The 18,612-nt window shown below is 44.8% G+C and overlaps 1 protein-coding gene across 2 annotated transcripts in view; it reads right to left on the reverse strand.

The window, feature by feature from the left end:
• Window positions 1-14,729, reverse strand: part of DNAJA3 (DnaJ heat shock protein family (Hsp40) member A3) — a 41,725-nt gene extending 26,996 nt beyond the window's left edge. Inside the window, exons 1-2 of one of the 2 annotated variants that reach the window (XM_004452178.5) lie at window positions 14,466-14,729; window positions 6,640-6,773 (exon numbers count right to left, since the gene is read on the reverse strand). In XM_004452178.5, coding sequence (XP_004452235.1) covers window positions 6,640-6,773; window positions 14,466-14,676 — 345 coding nt within the window. In that variant the 5' untranslated portion in view covers window positions 14,677-14,729. The remainder of the gene's footprint in view (window positions 1-6,639; window positions 6,774-14,465) is intronic. The other variant, XM_004452177.4, reaches the window with a different exon arrangement.
• Between the last annotated feature and the right edge of the window lie 3,883 nt (window positions 14,730-18,612).

The following is an 18,612-nucleotide window of genomic DNA, read 5'->3' on the forward strand; positions in this document are numbered from 1 at the left end:
ATTTTTCCCCTGCCATGGTCACCATGCAAGTAAAACTTGGGCATTTATAATCCATAATGGGGAATTACAGTCTGTAAATCAGCCCACTTTATCACTTTTCAACCCCTTTCTCTCTACCTGGGATTCATGATCTATTATTTCTCCCATTTCTCGTCCCTCCCTACCTTAACTCATCTGACATGCTCTTGAAATTCATTTCTGCAGCATAACCAAGAACCTAGACAAAATCCAGTTATACTTGTACTGTAAGCTTTTACCCCAAATAAGTAACTTGTATAAAAGTCAACAGATTTCTGGTACTTTGCATCGGCACCCCTTTGCCTGATTAATAAAGCATCTAAGAAATTCTAATAGGAATTTTAAAGATTCAATGATGACCCAGAAATTACTGCTTTAAGTATGCCCTGAACCACTAGAATGATACTGAAAAATATAGTACTGCAAGCAACTTCAGAGCTTGCATTTTTTCTAGTTGTGTGGTGCCAGTAGCACTACTGTGAAAGTAACAAAGGGAGACAAAAATATACAAATAAAGCTCTTTTGCTAAGAAAAGGCAAAATGATGTCATGGCTCAGAATGCAAATTAAGCATCCAAAGGAATCTGAACTCAAATAACCACTAGGAGAATTAAGGCATCACAGGGCTGTATTGTGGGAGTGGGGGGCATCAACTCCAAAAATCCTGTGTTGGAGACATCTGTATAATAACCATGATAGGAGAAGCAACCTGACTTTGGACAAACATCATTATCTTTTTTTTTTTTTAAAGATTTTCTTTTTTTTCATTTCTCTCCCCTTTCCCCCCTCCCCACTGTCTGCTCTCTGTGTCCATTTGCTATTGTTTTCTTCTGTGTCTCTTTCCGTTGCGTCATCTTGCTCCATCAGCTCTCCATGTGTGCGGCACAACTCCTAGGCAGGCTGCACTTTTCTCATGCTGGGCGGCTCTCCTTGCAGTGTGCACAAGTTGCGCGTGGGGCTCCCCTATGTGGGGGACACCCCTGCATGGCCTGGTACTCCTTGCACATACCAGCACTGCACATGGGCCAGCTCACCACACGGGTCAGGAGGCCCTGGGTTTGAACCGTGGACCTCCTGTATGGTAGGCGGACACTCCATCAGTTGAGCCAGATCCGCTTCCCCACATAGCATTATCTATCACCTGAAAGTAATGCTGTTTAAAAGGTGTTGGGAAGTGGATCTGGCTCAACTGATGGAGTGTCCACCTACCATACTGGAGGTCCAGGGTTCAATACCCAGGGCCTCCTGGCCTGTGTGGTGAGCTGGCCCATGTGGAGTGCTGCCATGCACAAGGAGTGTCTCTCCACACAGCTGTGGCTCCCACACAAGGAGTGCAACCCCACGCAGGAAAACAGACCACCCAGGAGTGGTGCGGCCCACATGGAGAGCTGATGCAGCAAGATGACGCAACAAAAAAGAGACACACAGAAGAGACAATATGAGACGCAGCAAACTAGGGAGCTGAGGTGGAGCAAGAGAATGATCACCTTTCTCCCACTCCAGAAGGTTCCAGGATGGGTTCCCTGGAGCCACCTAATGAGAATACAACAGACACAGAAAAACATACAGCAAATGGACACAGAGAGCAGACAACAGAGAAGAGGAAGGGAGGAGAAATAAGAAAAAAAATTTTTAACTTAAAAAAAGGCATTAGTACATGATCCAAGTTTGAGAAACACTGCAGAATTATTTCCAGAGATGGGGAACACACCATCACCCAAGGCAGAAAGTACCCTGGCCAATAGCTCTCATTGTTAGAAAATTCTTCATTAGTATGAGCTTAAGTGTTTCCACATCTGTATTTTGATGTCACACAGGGAACTTTAATCCCTCTTCCACAAAGGAGCTTGGCTCTGAGACTAAATACCACAATGCATTATGTCCTCTTTTTATGCTAAGAGTCAAGACAAACAGCTCTCAATCTTCCGTACTAGCAAAAGGAAGCAGTATAGGTCTCTAGGTCCAGTTACAAAAAAAAAAACCAAAAACTAAAAACGTATTCACATGCCACCCAGCTTTGGTTTCCAGGAGGAACAAGGATGCTGACAGAAGTTGTCAGAAACATCTACCCACACCCAAAGTGGGGGAGACAAGGATAAGAGCAGCAGCAGAAGTGGCGCCAGCATTTGGAAGGTAAACAGTCACAGATGGAAGAGGCCAGGCACAACTCCATGGGCCCTCTGGACTTTTCTTGCTGGAGATGCTCTTCTTTGTGCCATCCTGCAGAAGCACACGTGCCGCTGAGCTCTGAGGGGGATTCTCCACCCCAAACGCTAGGTGAAACATGCCGCATGTTCACAACCTCAGCACAGTGAAGAGTCCTCTTCTGTGGTCAGAAAGGCTGTACTGTCGTCTCTGGTCTGCCACATATTGGCTTGTGTGGCCTTGGTCATATGTCATAATCTCTCCATGCCTCAGGTTCTTCGTTGGCAAAATAGAGATATGATTAACTACCCCATGACGTTGCCACGAGGATTAAATGACGGGACGCACGTAAAACTTTTATCAATGTCTGACACCTAGTAATTATTCAGTAAAGGCTACTTTAAAATTTTTCACATTTTAAATTGTATAGCTTTACCTGTCTTTGTTTTATTTTTCAGGTACCAGGGGTCAGGTATTGAACCTGGAACTTCCTATGTGGGAAGCCAGGACTCAACCACCGAGCCACATTGGCTTCCCTGAGTTAGTTAGTTTGTTTGTGTGCTTGTTGTTTATTTTTTTGTTTTTAGGAGGCACCAGGAACTGAACCCAGGACCTTCCATGTAAGAAGCAGGCGCTCACCACTTGAGCAACATCTGCTCCCCTACCTGATCTTTTTATTTCCATTCCTAAAAGCTTGAGTAATTCTCTACTCTCTCTGAAATTAGGTCTCCAGAAGCTGTGAAGGGCCTCGCCTGGCACACTACTTTGGCACCGGTCTCCATCTTTTCCATCTTCTCCCACTCCTGCATCCCACTCCATCTTACTCTTCAGCTCCAGAAAGGAGGCATGCTATTCCCAAGCCAAGATCTGCTGCCTAAACCCAGGCCTTTGCTCATGCCCTCATGACTCAAAAATAAAAAGATAAATAACCCAATTTAAAAATGGGCAAAGGTATGGGAAAAATACAATTAATGTAGCCAACGGGCTACAGTAAACAATATTGTAACATTCTTGCACCAATGTCAAAGAAGGTACTGTGTTAGTAACAGGAGGGTGTATCAGTCAGCCAAAGGGGTGCTGATGCAAAATACCAGAAATTTGTTGGCTTTTATAAAGGGTATTTATTTGGGGTAGAAGCTTACAGTCACAAGGCCATAAAGAATAAGTTACCTCTCTCACGAAGGTCTGCTACCACATGTTGGAGCAAGATAGTTGCTGGTCTCTGCGAAGGTTCAGCCTTCCTCTTCCTTCCAGCTTCTTCCTATCTCAGCTGTGGGCTAACATAAGGCTCCTCTCTCTTCCCAGGGCTCATATCTTTCTGGGCTTTCTCAGCTGTTCAGGGCTCTGGTCTCTTCAGCTACAAACGATCAGGCAAACTACTTGGCTCTCTCCCCAGAGGTCCAGTATCCAAAACTAAACTCCCGGGTGTTCTCCTTCTCCATGCATTTACTTCCCTGTCTTTGATTAAGCATCCGTTTATATAGCCCACAAAGTGGTAGAGGGGCAGGGATTCAAACGGAGTCTCCCTAATGATGTGGTCAAATAAAAGTCCTAATCTTGATTTTAAAAAATAAAAGTGAAAACCTCTGAATCTACTAAAAATACAGTCTACTATGCCCAGAGGAACAGACCAGTTTACAATCACAATCCAATATCCATTTTTGGAATTCCTAAACAATACCAAACTGCCATAGGAGGTATAGAAAAAAACACACCAAATGTATGCTACAGACCACAGTTAGTGGTAATAGTTTGATGATGTTCTCTCACAATCTGTAACAAATGTTCCACAACAATGTAATATGTTGGTGGAGGAGTGTCGTATGGGAATTCTGTACACTGTACATGATTATAAGTTCACTTCTCTAATGGGAAAGGATCTGAAAAGAAGCTCTGCAAAGAAGATATACAAATGACCAATAAGTACATGAAAAAATAATCAACATTGTTAGCCACTACGGAAAAGCAATTCAAAACCACAATGAGGGAAGCAGGTGTGGCTCAAGCAGTTGGGTGCCCACCTACCACCTGGGAGGTCCCAGGTGTGGTTCCTGGTGCCTTCGAAAGAAGACAAGCAAGACAGCGAGCTGACGCAATGAACTGACACAGTGAGATGACACAATGAAGAGACAATGAGGAGACATAATGAGAGCTACAACAAGCAGGAAGTGGAGGTGGCTCAGGTGACTGGGTGCCTCCCTCCCACATGTGAGGTCCCAGGATCGGTTCCTATTATCTCCTAAAAAAACCGACTAGCATTCAAAAGAACAGACACAGAGGACAGACAGCGAGAACAAACGACGGGGGTGGGGGGGAATAAGTAAAAATAAATCTTAATAAAAAAAAAATACCCACAATGAGATACCACTTCACACCCATTAGGATGTCTATCTATAATAAAAAAGACAAATAACAAGTGTTGGTGAGGATATGGAGTAATTGGAACCCTCCTACACTGCTGATAGGAATGTAAAATGGGGCAGCTGCTGTGGGAAAGTCCGGAAGTTCTACAAAAAGTTAAACATGGAATTATCATATGATCCAGCAATTCCATGCCTAAATATGTACCCAAGAAAAATGAAAACTTAGGTCCACATAAAAACTTGTATATAAAATTCATAGCAGCACTATTCTCATTGTCAAAAAGTAGAAACGGGGAAGCAGACTTGGCCCAACAGATAGGGCATCCGCCTACCACATGGGAGGTCCGCGGTTCAACAGATGGGCATCCGCCTACCACATGGGAGGTCCCAGGCCTCTTTGACCCGTGTGGAGCTGGCCCACACACAGTGCTAATGTTGCGCAAGGAGTGCCATGCCACGCAGGGGTGTCCCCCATGTAGGGGAGCCCCACACGCAAGGAGTGCGCCCTGTAAGGAGAGCCGCCCAGCGCGAAAAAAGCGCAGCCTGCCCAGGAGTTGCGCCACGCACACAGAGAGATGACACAGCAAGACGATGCAATAAGAATAGACATAGATTCCTGGTGCCGCTGACAACAAAACAACAATGGAAGTGAACATGGAAGACATGGAAGAACATGCAGCGAATAGACACAAAAGAGCAGACAACTGGTGTGGGGGAGGAAGGGGAAAGAAATAAATTTAAAAAAATAAATCTTTGAAAAAAAAAAGTAGAAACAACCCAAGTGTCCATCAATAGGTGAACAGATAAACAAAATGTGGTCTATCCACACAAACAGAATACTATTCAGCCATAAAAAGGAATGAGTTCTGATACATGCTATATCATAGCATTATGCTAAGTGAAAGAAGCCAGTCATAAAGGACACAGATTGTATGATTCTACTTATATCAAATGTCCAGAACAGGCAGATTTAGACAGACAGAAAATACCCCAGTGGTTGCCAAGGGCTGGGGGATACCAAACAACGGAGGGTTTCTCTCTGGGGTGATGAGAATGTTCTAAATTTGATTGTGGCAAGGCTGCATAACTCTGGGAATACACTAAAAACCACTGAACTGTACACTTAAAATAAAAGGAAGAAGAGGGAGCAGCTGTCCAAGCCATAAGCTGTTAGATCTGGTCTTGACCCCTATTTGGTTCACAAATTCGTGGCTAGGTCCAAGTTTTTGCTCACCCACAGCAAAATGAAAAAAAAAAACAAAACAAAACCAAGAGTCTTGTAGAAAAAGAAAAAAAAAAGTCTTGTAGGAAGTTTTTCATAAAGGAAAATCAATTTAATTTAATTTAGAGATCACTTCTTTATTCTGATATTATGGCCTTCCTATTTTTATGATGTTAAGAAACTCTCTTTTAGGAAATAATAATAGACTACAATTGTCATTTTTAATATCTATATTAGACCAAATACAAAAGCTGGCAATCCTACATTGGTGCCTCCAATTTTCACTTTATTTTATTGGTCAGAGCAAACCCAAAAGTCTAGGAATCACTGACTTACGATATGCCAATGTAATTAGCCCTAATTCATTCTGGGATTTGAATTGGGAATCTCATAGTTTTGGGAGTTAACGAATAACCCTAAAACCCATAAACTTTTACCTGAATGCAAAGAATGGCTACCTAGAACTTAGACCCACATCTCTACTAATCCAGAAGGCACAGGGAAAGTTTTGGTAATGGATAGAGGTAAAGGGCACAACATTGTGGATGTGATTAATTCCACTGAATGGTAATGCTCGCAAGTGACTCGGGAAAGTTGATGCTGTGTATGTTACTGTAATTTTTAAAGAGACTCAAAGTTATTACAAAAACACCTCTAGAAAAAGTAATTTTTAAAACCTCTGGTTCTAACTCTTTTCTGAAGCATTACCTGGTACAGCCAGCCCCACTGAAGAACACGGTGCACCAGATCCATCTTCACCCTAACATTCATTCTACACTTGGGGCTGCAGGCTACCTATCAGGATGGTCACCCACTATACTGATCTGAACTGGCCCAGATAAACAGCAATTGTTCCACAACCTGGCCTCTAAGCACTGGCTTGCATACAGACCTGGTAATAGGCTTTCTTGATCTCTTTCTGGCTGGCGTTGCGAGGCACTCCTAGTATCTGGTAATAATCTTCTTTGGCCAATGGGGCGCTTGTGTGGAAGGAGGCAATATAAGCAAAAGGGTAACTTTTCAATCCTAAAAAGGGAAAAAGAAAGAAAGAAAATCACTCTGAGAATGTGTTCAACAAAAGGAATTTGTAAATAAACTACCAACCAGAATATACCTGTGAACAACAATATATCTGGGAACAAATAAATCCCAGCTCTAGGATTTGTAGTCCTCCAAGTCCACTGAGGACCAAAAGCACTGCACCACTCCAAGCAGGGCTAAGGCCTGACTCAATTAATATAAAACCACGTCAGAGCACTGGGTGTGGTGGACTCTGCTGGATCATGCTACTGGGGCAGCCTCCAGGGAAAGATTAGAGGGACTCAGCTCCCTGCACACTGACTGAGCACCTGCAACGTGCTAGGTACTGTCACTGGCTTCCTCTCACCTAATTCTGAACAATTCCCTAAGTTCTTTTCATTCTACCTTGCAGTCCTGGAGATTTGCTTAAGCCATGGTCTTCAAAGCCTGGTCCCTGGACCAGCAGCATCACCATCAGCCGTTGGAAAAGCACATTTTCATTTCCCTACCCCAGACCTGAATCAGAAACTCTGGAGGTGAGTTCCAGTAAGCTGTGTTTTAGGAAGCCCTCCAGGTTATGATTCTGATACACACTCAAGTTTGAGAATCACTGTGCTAAAGAAATACCTTAGTCTACATCACAGACCACTGAGAGCATCTGATCAAAGTACTGGCCCCTTCCCCTAAAAAGAGTACATACAGTGGAGTGGGTGTAGCTCAGTGGTTAAGCACATGCTTCACAAGCATGAGGTCCCGGTTTCAATCCCCAGTACCTTCTTAAACAAACAAACAAACAAAAAAAAAAAAAAAAACAGTTACATATATTGATACACAGACATAAAAACTGAGTATAACGTTAAGGGGCTGAAAGACGCCAGGTTAAAAGGCCCTGTGCCGCAGCCTCTGTTCACCCGAGTAGATAATTCGAAGGAATCAAAGCATGTTGCTATGTGACAGGTAGCCAAATGCACTGCCCCTCTTTCAGGGCTCTTGCATCAACAGCTCTGAAGAAAGGCCAACATGTCTACTGGACTGACCTTTCTGCATGGAGGGAGAAAGCAAGCTTTGACCAGTCTGAAGCCCCGTGAAACTGCAGAAGCTGCTCTGCCACCTCGGGTCCTTCTAACCCCCTACCAGGGCAGAGCAACTGAAAGACGGGGAGGGTGGGACCAGGTAAAAGGGGCCCAAATAAAGGCGGAAGGGAGAGTGGGGTCAAGAAAAGAGATCAAAGATCATGAGGAAGCACACTGAATATTCTAAATTGAATATTCAACACAAACCGAATGGACACAGAGAGGAGACAACTGGGGGGGGGGGATAAATAAATAAATCTTTTAAAATAAATAAACCGAATATTCACCTACAGACTAGAAGCTTCCATTTTCACCATTCATGCAGTCAACAAATATTTACTCAGAATCGGCCATTTGCCAAGAACTGTTCTCCACATACTGCAGCAATCCTGGAGTTTATGCCTATTAAAGGACTGCTGGCTCAGTGCTGATTACAATATATGCTGTATCCAGAGGATACAAGGGGAATAAAAAGCATCCCTTGGGAAACGGACTTTGGCCCAGTGGTTAGGGCGTCCGTCTACCACATGGGAGGTCCGCGGTTCAAACCCCGGGCCTCCTTGACCCGTGTGGAGCTGGCCATGCGCAGTGCTGATGCGCGCAAGGAGTGCCGTGCCACGCAGGGGTGTCCCCCGCGTGGGGGAGCCCCACGCGCAAGGAGTGCGCCCATGAGGAGAGCCACCCAGCGTGAAAAGAGGGAGCAGCCTGCCCAGGAATGGCGCCGCCCACACTTCCCGTGCTGCTGACGACAACAGAAGCGGACAAAGAAACAAGACGCAGCAGATAGACACCAAGAACAGACAACCAGGGGAAGGGGGGGAGGATTAAATAAATAAATCTTTAAAAATAAATAAATAAATAAATAAATAAATAAAAAGCATCCCTGGAGGAGCTTACAGTCTGAGTGGGAGTGTGGGAGACAGTGTGTGGATAGCTATTACCAAGTACACTGTGACTTGCTCTGACAAGGACATGTACTAAGTGAGGATACACACAAAAGGGCTCCCTAGCCCAACGTTTCTCAGCCTCGGCACTGCTGACATTTGGGGCCAGGTTAATTCCTCATTGGGGGGGCTGTCCTGTGCACTGAAGATGTTTAACAGCATCTCTGGCCTCTACCTACTCGATGCTGACAACTAAAATTGTCTTCAGACACTGCAAATGTCTCCTGGGGGTAAAACCATGCTCAGTTGAGAACCACTGACAACCCAAACCAAAAAGTTCAGTGAAGATTTCCTGGGTACATACTGTTAAGCTACAGAGAACAGCTAGGCTAAGAAAGGGGTCTGAATCCACCCAGCTTTATACCTATTATACTGGTATAATTATTGACAGTATCCCTTTTCACTTTCAAAAGAGTCCTGTTTGGACACTAAATTGGATCACCTTGGGTTTGGAGGGAGTGGTTCAGGCAGAAGTAAACAGTAAGGACCTAGTGCATTTAGGAAATGCAAACACTACGATGTGACCAGACAGCAGCCTGTGTGTGTGCGTGTGGAGTGGTGGGGTGGTAGAGGTGGTGAGAGATGATTGAAGCCTAGGAATAAGCAGAGGGGCCCAATGAGCTATGCTAAGGAGTCTGGATTTTATCCTGAGTGCCACAGGAAGCTACAGCAAGTCTTAAACTGGGAATTAATTGGATTTGCAGATGAGAAAAAGCTCTCAAAACAAGGGTTGGGAAACTGCTTCACTGATGAACAAGGCAACCAGGAGTGTGCAGTACAGCCAGGAAGGGGGCAGGATAAAGGAAGACAGGCAGGGGAATGAGTCTAAATGGGCAGAGTGAGGAAGTTCAGTACAGGAAGTAAACCTGTTTTCAGTATCCCTAATACTTGTTTCCCGTTGCCGCATCCTAGACTTCCTTGAACATAAAAAGCAGTGTGGGGAAGCAGATGTGGCTCAGGCAATTGGGCTTCCATCTACCATATGGAGGGTCCTGGGTTCAATTCCTGGGGCCTCTTGGTGAATAGCAAGCTGGTCCACGCGGCATGGAGAGATGGCTGGCCCATGCGGTGTGGAGAGCTGGCACAAAAAGATGATGCAAGAAAAAAAGACAGAGGAGAGACACAACAAACCATAACTGAAGTGGCTCAGGCAATTGAGTGCCTCGCTCCCACATTGGAAGGTCCCAGGATTTGTTCCCGGTGCCTCCTAAAGAGAAGACGAGAAGAAAAGACAAGCAGACACAGAAGAACACACTGCTAACGGACACAGAGAGCAGACAGTGCAAGCACAAGCAGTGGAAGGGAGGGGGAATAAATATATAGATAAATAAATTTTTAAAAAGCAGTGTGGAAGTACTAGGGCTTAGAAGCCACTTCTTTGGTCAGACTCTGTACTACCTGCCTCTTTACTCGTCAGCAAGAGGTACCTTGCCCCCACCCACGCTCCTTCAAGACCCAGTAGGCTGAGGCTGGGTTTTACTTCAACAGAGGGAGCAGAGAACTTGCACTGGAGTTAGAATGGATGGGAGACAATAATGTAAAAAATGGCACGTTTTAACTATTCCAAGTTTGAAAAGTCTAGATGCTCCCTAAAAGGCATCTACACTTAGCAACAACCCAGAACAGGACTGGCCTCCAACTTAATTCCCAGAATGGTCACTTCACTGTCAACTGCCTTCTGCATGTTAAGGGGTGTGAAGTTTTTCTTTTTGGAGCCATGAAATAATCCTAAAATTTTTTGTGATGATGAGTGCACAGCACTGTGATTATATTAAAAGCCACTGATTATACATTTTAGATAGATCATATGGTTTATGTGAATATACCTTAGTAAACCTGCTTAATAAATAATTGTGCTAGAATTGCCAGAAATAGCAGCTGTGTACAGCAGGGGAAACAGAGATTGAGAGGTGAAGAATCTTCTTGTCTGTTTTTTGTTTATTATTATTATTGCTGAAATAATGAAAATGCTCTAGTAATGACTAAAGTGATAAATGCGCAACTATGTATACTTTGAATGAACTGCATGCTTTATTAATATGCATCAGTAAAATTGATTTGTTAAAAACAAACAAAAACCTGTCTTCTTTCTGCCCTGGGAGAAAGGTCAGAATTTAAAGTGTAGTTTGTTTTCATGTCATCTAATTGCACTACTAAATTTGAGGCAAGACCACAGGCCAATGGTATGGAGCTGAGGTGATGACTTCAGATGTGACAACTAACAGAGTGTGCCCTTAGGGCCAATTCTCACAGACGTTCATCAATGGCTACAAAGCCAGCCCCGGACAGGCGAGGGGAAAGGACAGTTGACTGCGGTTCCTTAATAATCTCCACTCAATACAAGGCTCATACTACGCTTCTCTCTCCCTCTCTTATACCTACTATTATCAAAAATGCCCTCACGGATTAAAAATAGAATAAAATTAAGAAAATAAAAATGCCCTCATACCATTAAAAGAAAAATAGATGAATTGCACTGAATAGTAATGCTTAGGAGTGACTGAGAGGGGAAGGTTTATGTTGTATCTGTTACTGCAAATTTTAAAAAGAGAGACTAAAGAGATAATAACAAGTAAATGTAATACATGATCCTGGACTGTCTCTATTAATGTCCAAATGGACATGACTGGGATAATCGAAAAAAAAATCAGAATATAGACTGCATGCTTCAAAGCAATATTAAAGCTCCTGAACTTGATAACTATACTTAATGCATAAGTAATTATCCTTACTCTTAAAAGTATTAAATGTTGGGAAGCAGATGGGGCTCAAGTGATTGGGCTCCTGCCTACCACATGGGAGGTCCCTGATTTGGTTCCTGGTATCTCCTAATAAAAGACAGCAAGCTGCCGCAAAAAGATGATGAAACAAGTGACACAAGAAGAAAAACATAATGAGAGACACAACAAAGCAGGGGGGGAAGCGTATGTGACTCAAGCAATTGGGCTCCCACCTACCACATGGGATATCTGCTGTTCAGTTCTAAAGACTGCTAGCTCGTGTGATGGGCAGGTGCAGTAGGCTGATACAAGATGACACAACAAAAGATACAAGAAGGAAAACATAATGAGAGACACACCAAAAAGCAGGGAGCAGAGGTACCTGGTGCCTCCTAAAAAAGAGGATGAGCAAGATGGCAGGCTGGAGTGATGGACAGGCTGGGCAGCAAGTTGATGCAACAAGAGACAAAGGAGGAAAAACGTAATGAGAGGCACAACAAGCAGGGAGCAGAGGTGACTCAAGCAATGGGACACCTCCCTCCCACACTGGAGGTCCTGGGTTCAGTTCCCGGTACCCCCTAAAGAAACATGGAAGATAAACAGACACAGCAAGTGCAAACAAGGGAATGGGGAGAAATAAATAAATAAAATAAATCTTAAAAAAAAAAAAAAGGATTAAGTGTTAAAGGGGTATTATTAATGCAATCTACTTCCAAATGTTTAGAAAACACAAAGAATGACATAACACATGGGATAAAATGTTAAAAGTTGGTAAATCTGGGTATATTGGTAGGGGGTATATATGAGTTCTCTATGTTATTTTTGCAAATTTCCTGTAAGTTTGAAATTATTTTTTTTTAAGTTTGTATTTTTTTAAATGCTCCCCAAAGTGGTAGAGATGTAACATGAACAAATTTAGTCTAACAAAGCAAGTCATCTAAAGAACTAATATTTTGAACAAAACAACCTAGCCAAATTTCATTTAAAACTGCTCCTGGGCAGCAGACTTGGCCCAGTGGTTAGGGCATCCGTCTACCACATGGGAGGTCCGCGGTTCAAACCCCGGGCCTCCTTGACCCGTGTGCAGCTGGCCCATGCGCAGCGCTGATGCGCGCAAGGAGTGCCCTGCCACGCAGGGGTGTCCCCACGTGGGGGAGCCCCACGCGCAAGCAGTGCACCCCGTAAGGAGAGCCACCCAGCGCGAAAGAAGGTGCGGCCTGCCCAGAGGTGGTGCCACACACACGGAGAGCTGACACAGCCAGATGACGCAACAAAAGGAAACACAGATTCCCACGCCGCTGACAACACAGAAGCGGACAAAGACGACTACACAGCGAATGGACACAGAGAACAGACAACTGGGGTGGGGCAGGAAGGGAAGAGAAATGAATAAATAAATAAATCTTAAAAAAAAAAAACAGCTCCTGTCTTTCACCTTGACATCAGAAAATGTTAGCAAAACCTAAAGATAACCACGTTTGCACATACTGAGAAATAGGTTATGACATCTCTCTAAATAATCTAAAGGAAAGCTAGACAGACGGCTGGCAGACTACTGATGCATCCCTAAGGAAATATAGATGGCAGGAACGAATTAAAAAGTGGGCTAACTTAACCAAAGCCACACACAATCCTGTTTTCTGCTGTATCCCATGCCTAGAACAGTGAATGGCGTATGACAGGTAATAAATATCTTGCGAATGAATGAAGTTTTACAGTTAAGTAAAGAGATATTCAAAGGGTTTAAATAATTCACCAAGGTCACACACACACAGGTGGGGACGAGTCTGTTCTAACCCTAACCTTAACCCCCAAAGCCCCAGCTCTTTTCTTTACACTGCACAAAATAATCACAATTGCTATACTTTAATGATAAGTAAGCACTACAAAATTAATACCAATAGGAAACTACCTTGTGTAAATTTACTTTAACTGGTCTTAGTTTTAAGCTTATAGATAGCTTAAATATCATTTGCACAAATTCTAGGGGATACAAACAATGCGTAAACAACTACCACAATTCAGGAATGTGGTAGGATGCGTTTCCTTCTTTCCCTCACTAAATCAGATGTTATCCAACACATAGCACAAGAAACCATCATTGAAAAGCACTTAACAACTTAATACATATTTAATTAATTCATTATAACTGTTGACAACTAAAAGGCAGGCTTCAAATCAAGGATCTACCATTCTTAGCTTTGTGACAAGTTGCTTATTATCTCCAAGCTTCAGTTCATGTATAAAATGGGCTATCAGCATCTATGACATGAAAATGTGGTTTTTAAAAAAAAGTTAGGTTGTATTACTGCAATTACCAACTTAAGAACTTGTAAAAAAGACAGTAAAGTGTGCTTTTTGGTTTATACCATCATGTGGTAAAAAGAGCAGACGCTATGAAATGACAGTTCTGTGTTTGAGACCACTCCTCTAATCTAGCTTTATGACCTTGGGCAGATCGCCTCCTCTGTGAGAGTCTGTTTCCCATTCTATCCAACTGGGACGACGATCCCTGTCTCGTAGGGTTGTCATGATGACCAAGTGGGATGAGACGCAGAACACCTAGCCTTGCTGTATGTAGGCGCTCACCGAAAAGCAGTTACCACTTCCCTTCCGCTACAGGCTGAAGGGAACAGCAGCTAGAAGGTGGATGAACGGGAAAGGAATAGAGCCACGCCAGGCCTGAGAGACGCCTCCGGAAATGTTGACTGAGAGGTGAAAGTTCATGGCCTACTGCACATTTCGCCGCTGCGCGGGTGGCTCCTTGCACCCTGCCTCCCTCCCTTCACCGCTCCCGAGTGGCCACGTGGGCCTCTCTGCCTCCAGCTTGCCCGTCTCCCCAGCAATTTCCCAAGCAAGTCCCAAGACACACTCTTCCCCGCTCCCTGCCGTGGCAGAAGCCAGGCGAGTCTCTCCTTAGCAGGCCCGGGAGCCCTACTCAGCGCTGGAGCCCGCCCTCACCTGTGAGGCTGACACCGGGTCTCAATGTCAGCAGCGCCCCTGGGCCTCGAGCTCCCAGGGGTGGCGCATAGGCAGTGACGCCCAGCTTGCGGCCCGGCGACGCCCCCGCAACGCCCGCCCTGGGCGGCCGGACCCCTCTCCCCGCTGCAGCCGGCAGCCGGGGGTTCCCCACAGCCACCAGCAACCAGCGTGAGGAGTACCGCGCCGCCATGTTGGCCCGGAGACACTGCGCCTGCGCCACCCGGCTCAAGAAGGCCTTGCGCAAACGTCGCTCGCGCGTAGCGTCGTTCTTCCGGGGGCGGGGCCCGCCGCGCGCACACGCAGGAACGCCAGAGTTGCGCACGCGCAACCCCTACTCAATGCACTTTCCTTGTAGCCAATACCAAAATGAGGCTCGCTCTGGGAGGCTGTTAGGCAGGCCTGCCCGGGAAAACACTATCGTTCTCTGCTGGACCGCCGAAGACGGGACCCAATCTAAGAAAGGATGTGGCTGAGTGTAGCCGCATGTAACTGGTCTGAACAGCGCGACAGGGAGCCGAACTACAAATCCCAGCATGCACCGCGGCCTTCCACCGGCAATCCCAGCGAGCAATGCGTGGGTTCCTTCATCCTGACCCTCAAAGACTTCATCAGGTTGCTTGGCGTAGCTCTCCGCTACTTAGCAGTGTAAATTTCTGCCCGTAACTCCGAAACCCTGGCTTTAGTCTCACTTTCTTTCAGGCTGATGCCCTACGAGCAGGACTGATAGCTCAGCTCTCTCCTGGGCGTGTTAGGTTTCTCTAAACCTCTAGTGAACTTGGTCACGGAATGAAAGTCGCGCTACCCAAAAACGAATTTAGTAAGCGCTTTGAGCTCCTGCTGTGTGTCGTGCTTGTTCTGTAATGCTGGGGATACAATGGTGAATGGCATACTGTCACTGCTCTGGACGAGCAAACAAGTAATCTGGAGAGACAGGCTCCATGTCAACTAACAATGATTCATGCCAGTATAGACATAAGCAGTGTTATAGGCACACAAGTGAGGAAGTCGTTCTAATGAGGGGCTGGGGGTGTCAGAAAGCTTTTGAGATGTCATAACGTTAGAGTTGGATTTTGATGAGAAATATATCAGGGGTGGAAGGGAAGAATACTCGAAATGGCAAGAGATGTGAAAGCACTTGCCCTATTTGCTTAAGCCGGAACGGAGACAGGCAAGAAAGGCAGACCTGGTCTGGCAAGTCTTGCTAAGGAGATAACGTTCTTATTCCTGCCACCAACCCCAGCAATAGAAAAGGAACCTTTACTTTTAAAGTTTTTTATTATTTTTTTTATTAGAGAAGCTGTGAGCTTACAGATGTTAAGCGTAAGGAGCAGAATTCCCGAACATCACCCCTCCACCACCGTGCGTTGTTGTGGGACATTTGCCACGGATTATGAAAGAACGTCGTCAAAATATAACTAATATGGTCCATAGCTTACATTTGGTATACACTTTTTCCCTAAATGCACCTATTATTATTTTTGTGTGTGTGTGTGTGAGGTACCAGGAGTCAGGGATTGAACCTGGACCTCATGTGGGAAACAAGTGCTCAACCAGCCACATTGGCTCTCCTAAGTTGGTGTTTTCGTTTGTTTGCTTGTTGTTTTTTTTAGGAGGCATGGCCATCCCATGTGAGAAGCAGGCGCTCAACTGCTTAAGCCACATCCACTCCCCAACTCACCTACTATTAGCAGCATATATTAGTATTGTGCATTTGTTATAGTTCATGAGAGAACACTCTCATATTTGTACTGTTAATAGTCCATCATCTACCACATGGAAACCTTGAGTTTTTGACCTGATGATTCATCAATGGGTTTAGGATCATCTCTGAGTGTGTAGTTTTTTAAAGATTTATTTACTTTATTTCAATTATTTATTCTTCGGCCCCCCCCCCCCTCGTTTGCACTTGCTGTCTGCCGTCAGCTCTCCGCGGCAGTGCAGGCCAGTTTGCCTTCACCAGGAGGCCCCAGGAAATGAACCTGGGGCCTCCCATATGGCAGACGGGAGCCCAATCACCTGAGCCAAACTGCCTCCCTTTATGGGCATATTAATCTGCGGAGCTGCCCATAGCTTTCTTCAAATTCTTGAAGTTCTCAAAGACTAAAGGAAGTTAAAAAAAAACAACAACTCTAGGCTAGTGGAAAAAGAACATCTTGGAGACCTGATGAGCAGTCAAAAGGCTATTGTATGGGGAGCAGATGTAACTCAGTGGTTGAGTGCCTACTTCCCATATATGAGGTCCAAGGTTCAATCCCCTATACCTCCTTTAAAAAAAGAAAAAAAGTTATTGTAAATGTCAGGGGTAGAAAAGAGAGTTTGGGCTGTAGATGACAGGAACAGAATTAAAAAATGGGTTAACATGGGAGTTCCCAGTGCCTCCTAAAAGAAGACAAGCAAGACAGCAAGCTGATGCAACAGGCTGGCACAGCAAGCTAATGCATCAAGATAACACAAGGAAGAGATACAACAAGGAAACACAGTGAGAGACACAACAAACAGGAGAGGAGGTGGCTCAAGCCATTAGGTGCCTCCCTCCCACACAGGAGGTCCTGGGTTCAGTTCCTGATGCCTCCTAAAAAAGAAGACTAGGACACAAAGAACAGATGCAGAGAGCAGACAGCAAGCGCAAACAATGGGGGGGGGAATAAATAAATAAATCTTTTAAAAAATAAAATAAAAAGTAGATTAACTTGACCTAATGCACATACAATCTCTATTTCTCTATTTTCGGCTGTATCCCATGCCTAAAACAGTGACTGGCATATGACAGGCAATAAATATCTTGAGAGTGAATGTTTCTTGTGAACAAGAAACAAAGAAAAGGATACCATGGGGTGAAAGATGGGGGAAAGTTCACATGATACATTCAACAATATTTAAATGTATTCAGCATAACAGTTTAAGATCATAGCCTTAGGAGCATGTGTAGTTCAGTGGTTGAGCACCTGCTTCCCACGTACTGGGTCCAGAGTTCAATCCCCAGTACCTCCTAAAAAAAAACAAAAAAAAGACCATAGCCACTAGAGTCAGACTGTCGGGGATTAAAGCCCAGCTCTGCCATTTTAACTATGTATCCTTAGACAATTTACATGACCTGTCTCTGCCTCAGTTTCCTCTTTTCTAATACAGGGACATGATAAGTCTCTCAACCATCTGAGGAGTAAATGAGATAATCCACATAAAGGCTTCATACAGTACTTGCCCCACTGTAAGTGCTCCATAAATTTTGGTCTTATGTGCCAGGCGCCGTGCTAAGCACTGAGAATAGCAAGGACAACAACTCAGACGCTGCGACTGTCCCACGGGGAACCCCAAGCCTAGGGAGAGATGGCTGGTTGGCAAGTACAAGTTTCAAGAATAAAAGCTGAGGACAAGAGCCAAATGGACTTTCATTAGGGACTAGAGGAGGGCTCACTGATGTGAAAACTTTGTCAGTTTTGTAATGTCCTCAATTTTTAGGATTTTACTTTATCTCCCACATCTATTACCCCATAGTGATTAAAAGTAAAAAGTCCTTTTTAAGAATGTATGTGGAGAAGCAGTTGTGGCTCAACTGATAAGAGTGTCCACCTATCATATAGGAAGTCCAGGGTTCAGTGCCCAGGGCCTCCTGACCCATGTGGTGAGCTGGTCCACAAGGAGTGCCATGCCACGCAGGGGTGCCCCTGTGTAGGGGTGCCCCATGCACAAGGAATGTGCCCCGCAAGGAGAACCACCCCACGCAAGAAAAGTACACCCACCCAGAAGTGGAGCCACACACAGAGAGAGCTGATGCAGCAAGATGATGCAACAAAAAAAGTGACACGGTTTCCCAGTGCCGCATGACAAGAGTGCAAGCGGGCACAGAAAAACACACAGTGAATGGACACAGAAAGCAGACAATTGGGGGGAAGGGGAAAGAAAGAAAGAAAATAAATGTTAGGGGAAAAAAAGTATGTGTTCTTGCCTTAGGGGTTGGCAGCAAGGCTGATTGTTGGGAAGCCTATATTTCCTGTTGGGAAACGGAAAATCCCAAGGGAATGGAGTGGGGAGTGATGGTGGCTATTAAAGGAGAGGAAAACAGGGACCTGGGACCTGCCACAAGGAAGAAAGAACACAGGAAGCCACTGAAAAGACACCCTGATGT

This window comes from Dasypus novemcinctus, chromosome 23 (assembly GCF_030445035.2).
Source record: "Dasypus novemcinctus isolate mDasNov1 chromosome 23, mDasNov1.1.hap2, whole genome shotgun sequence".
NCBI classification, from domain to species: Eukaryota; Metazoa; Chordata; class Mammalia; order Cingulata; family Dasypodidae; genus Dasypus; species Dasypus novemcinctus.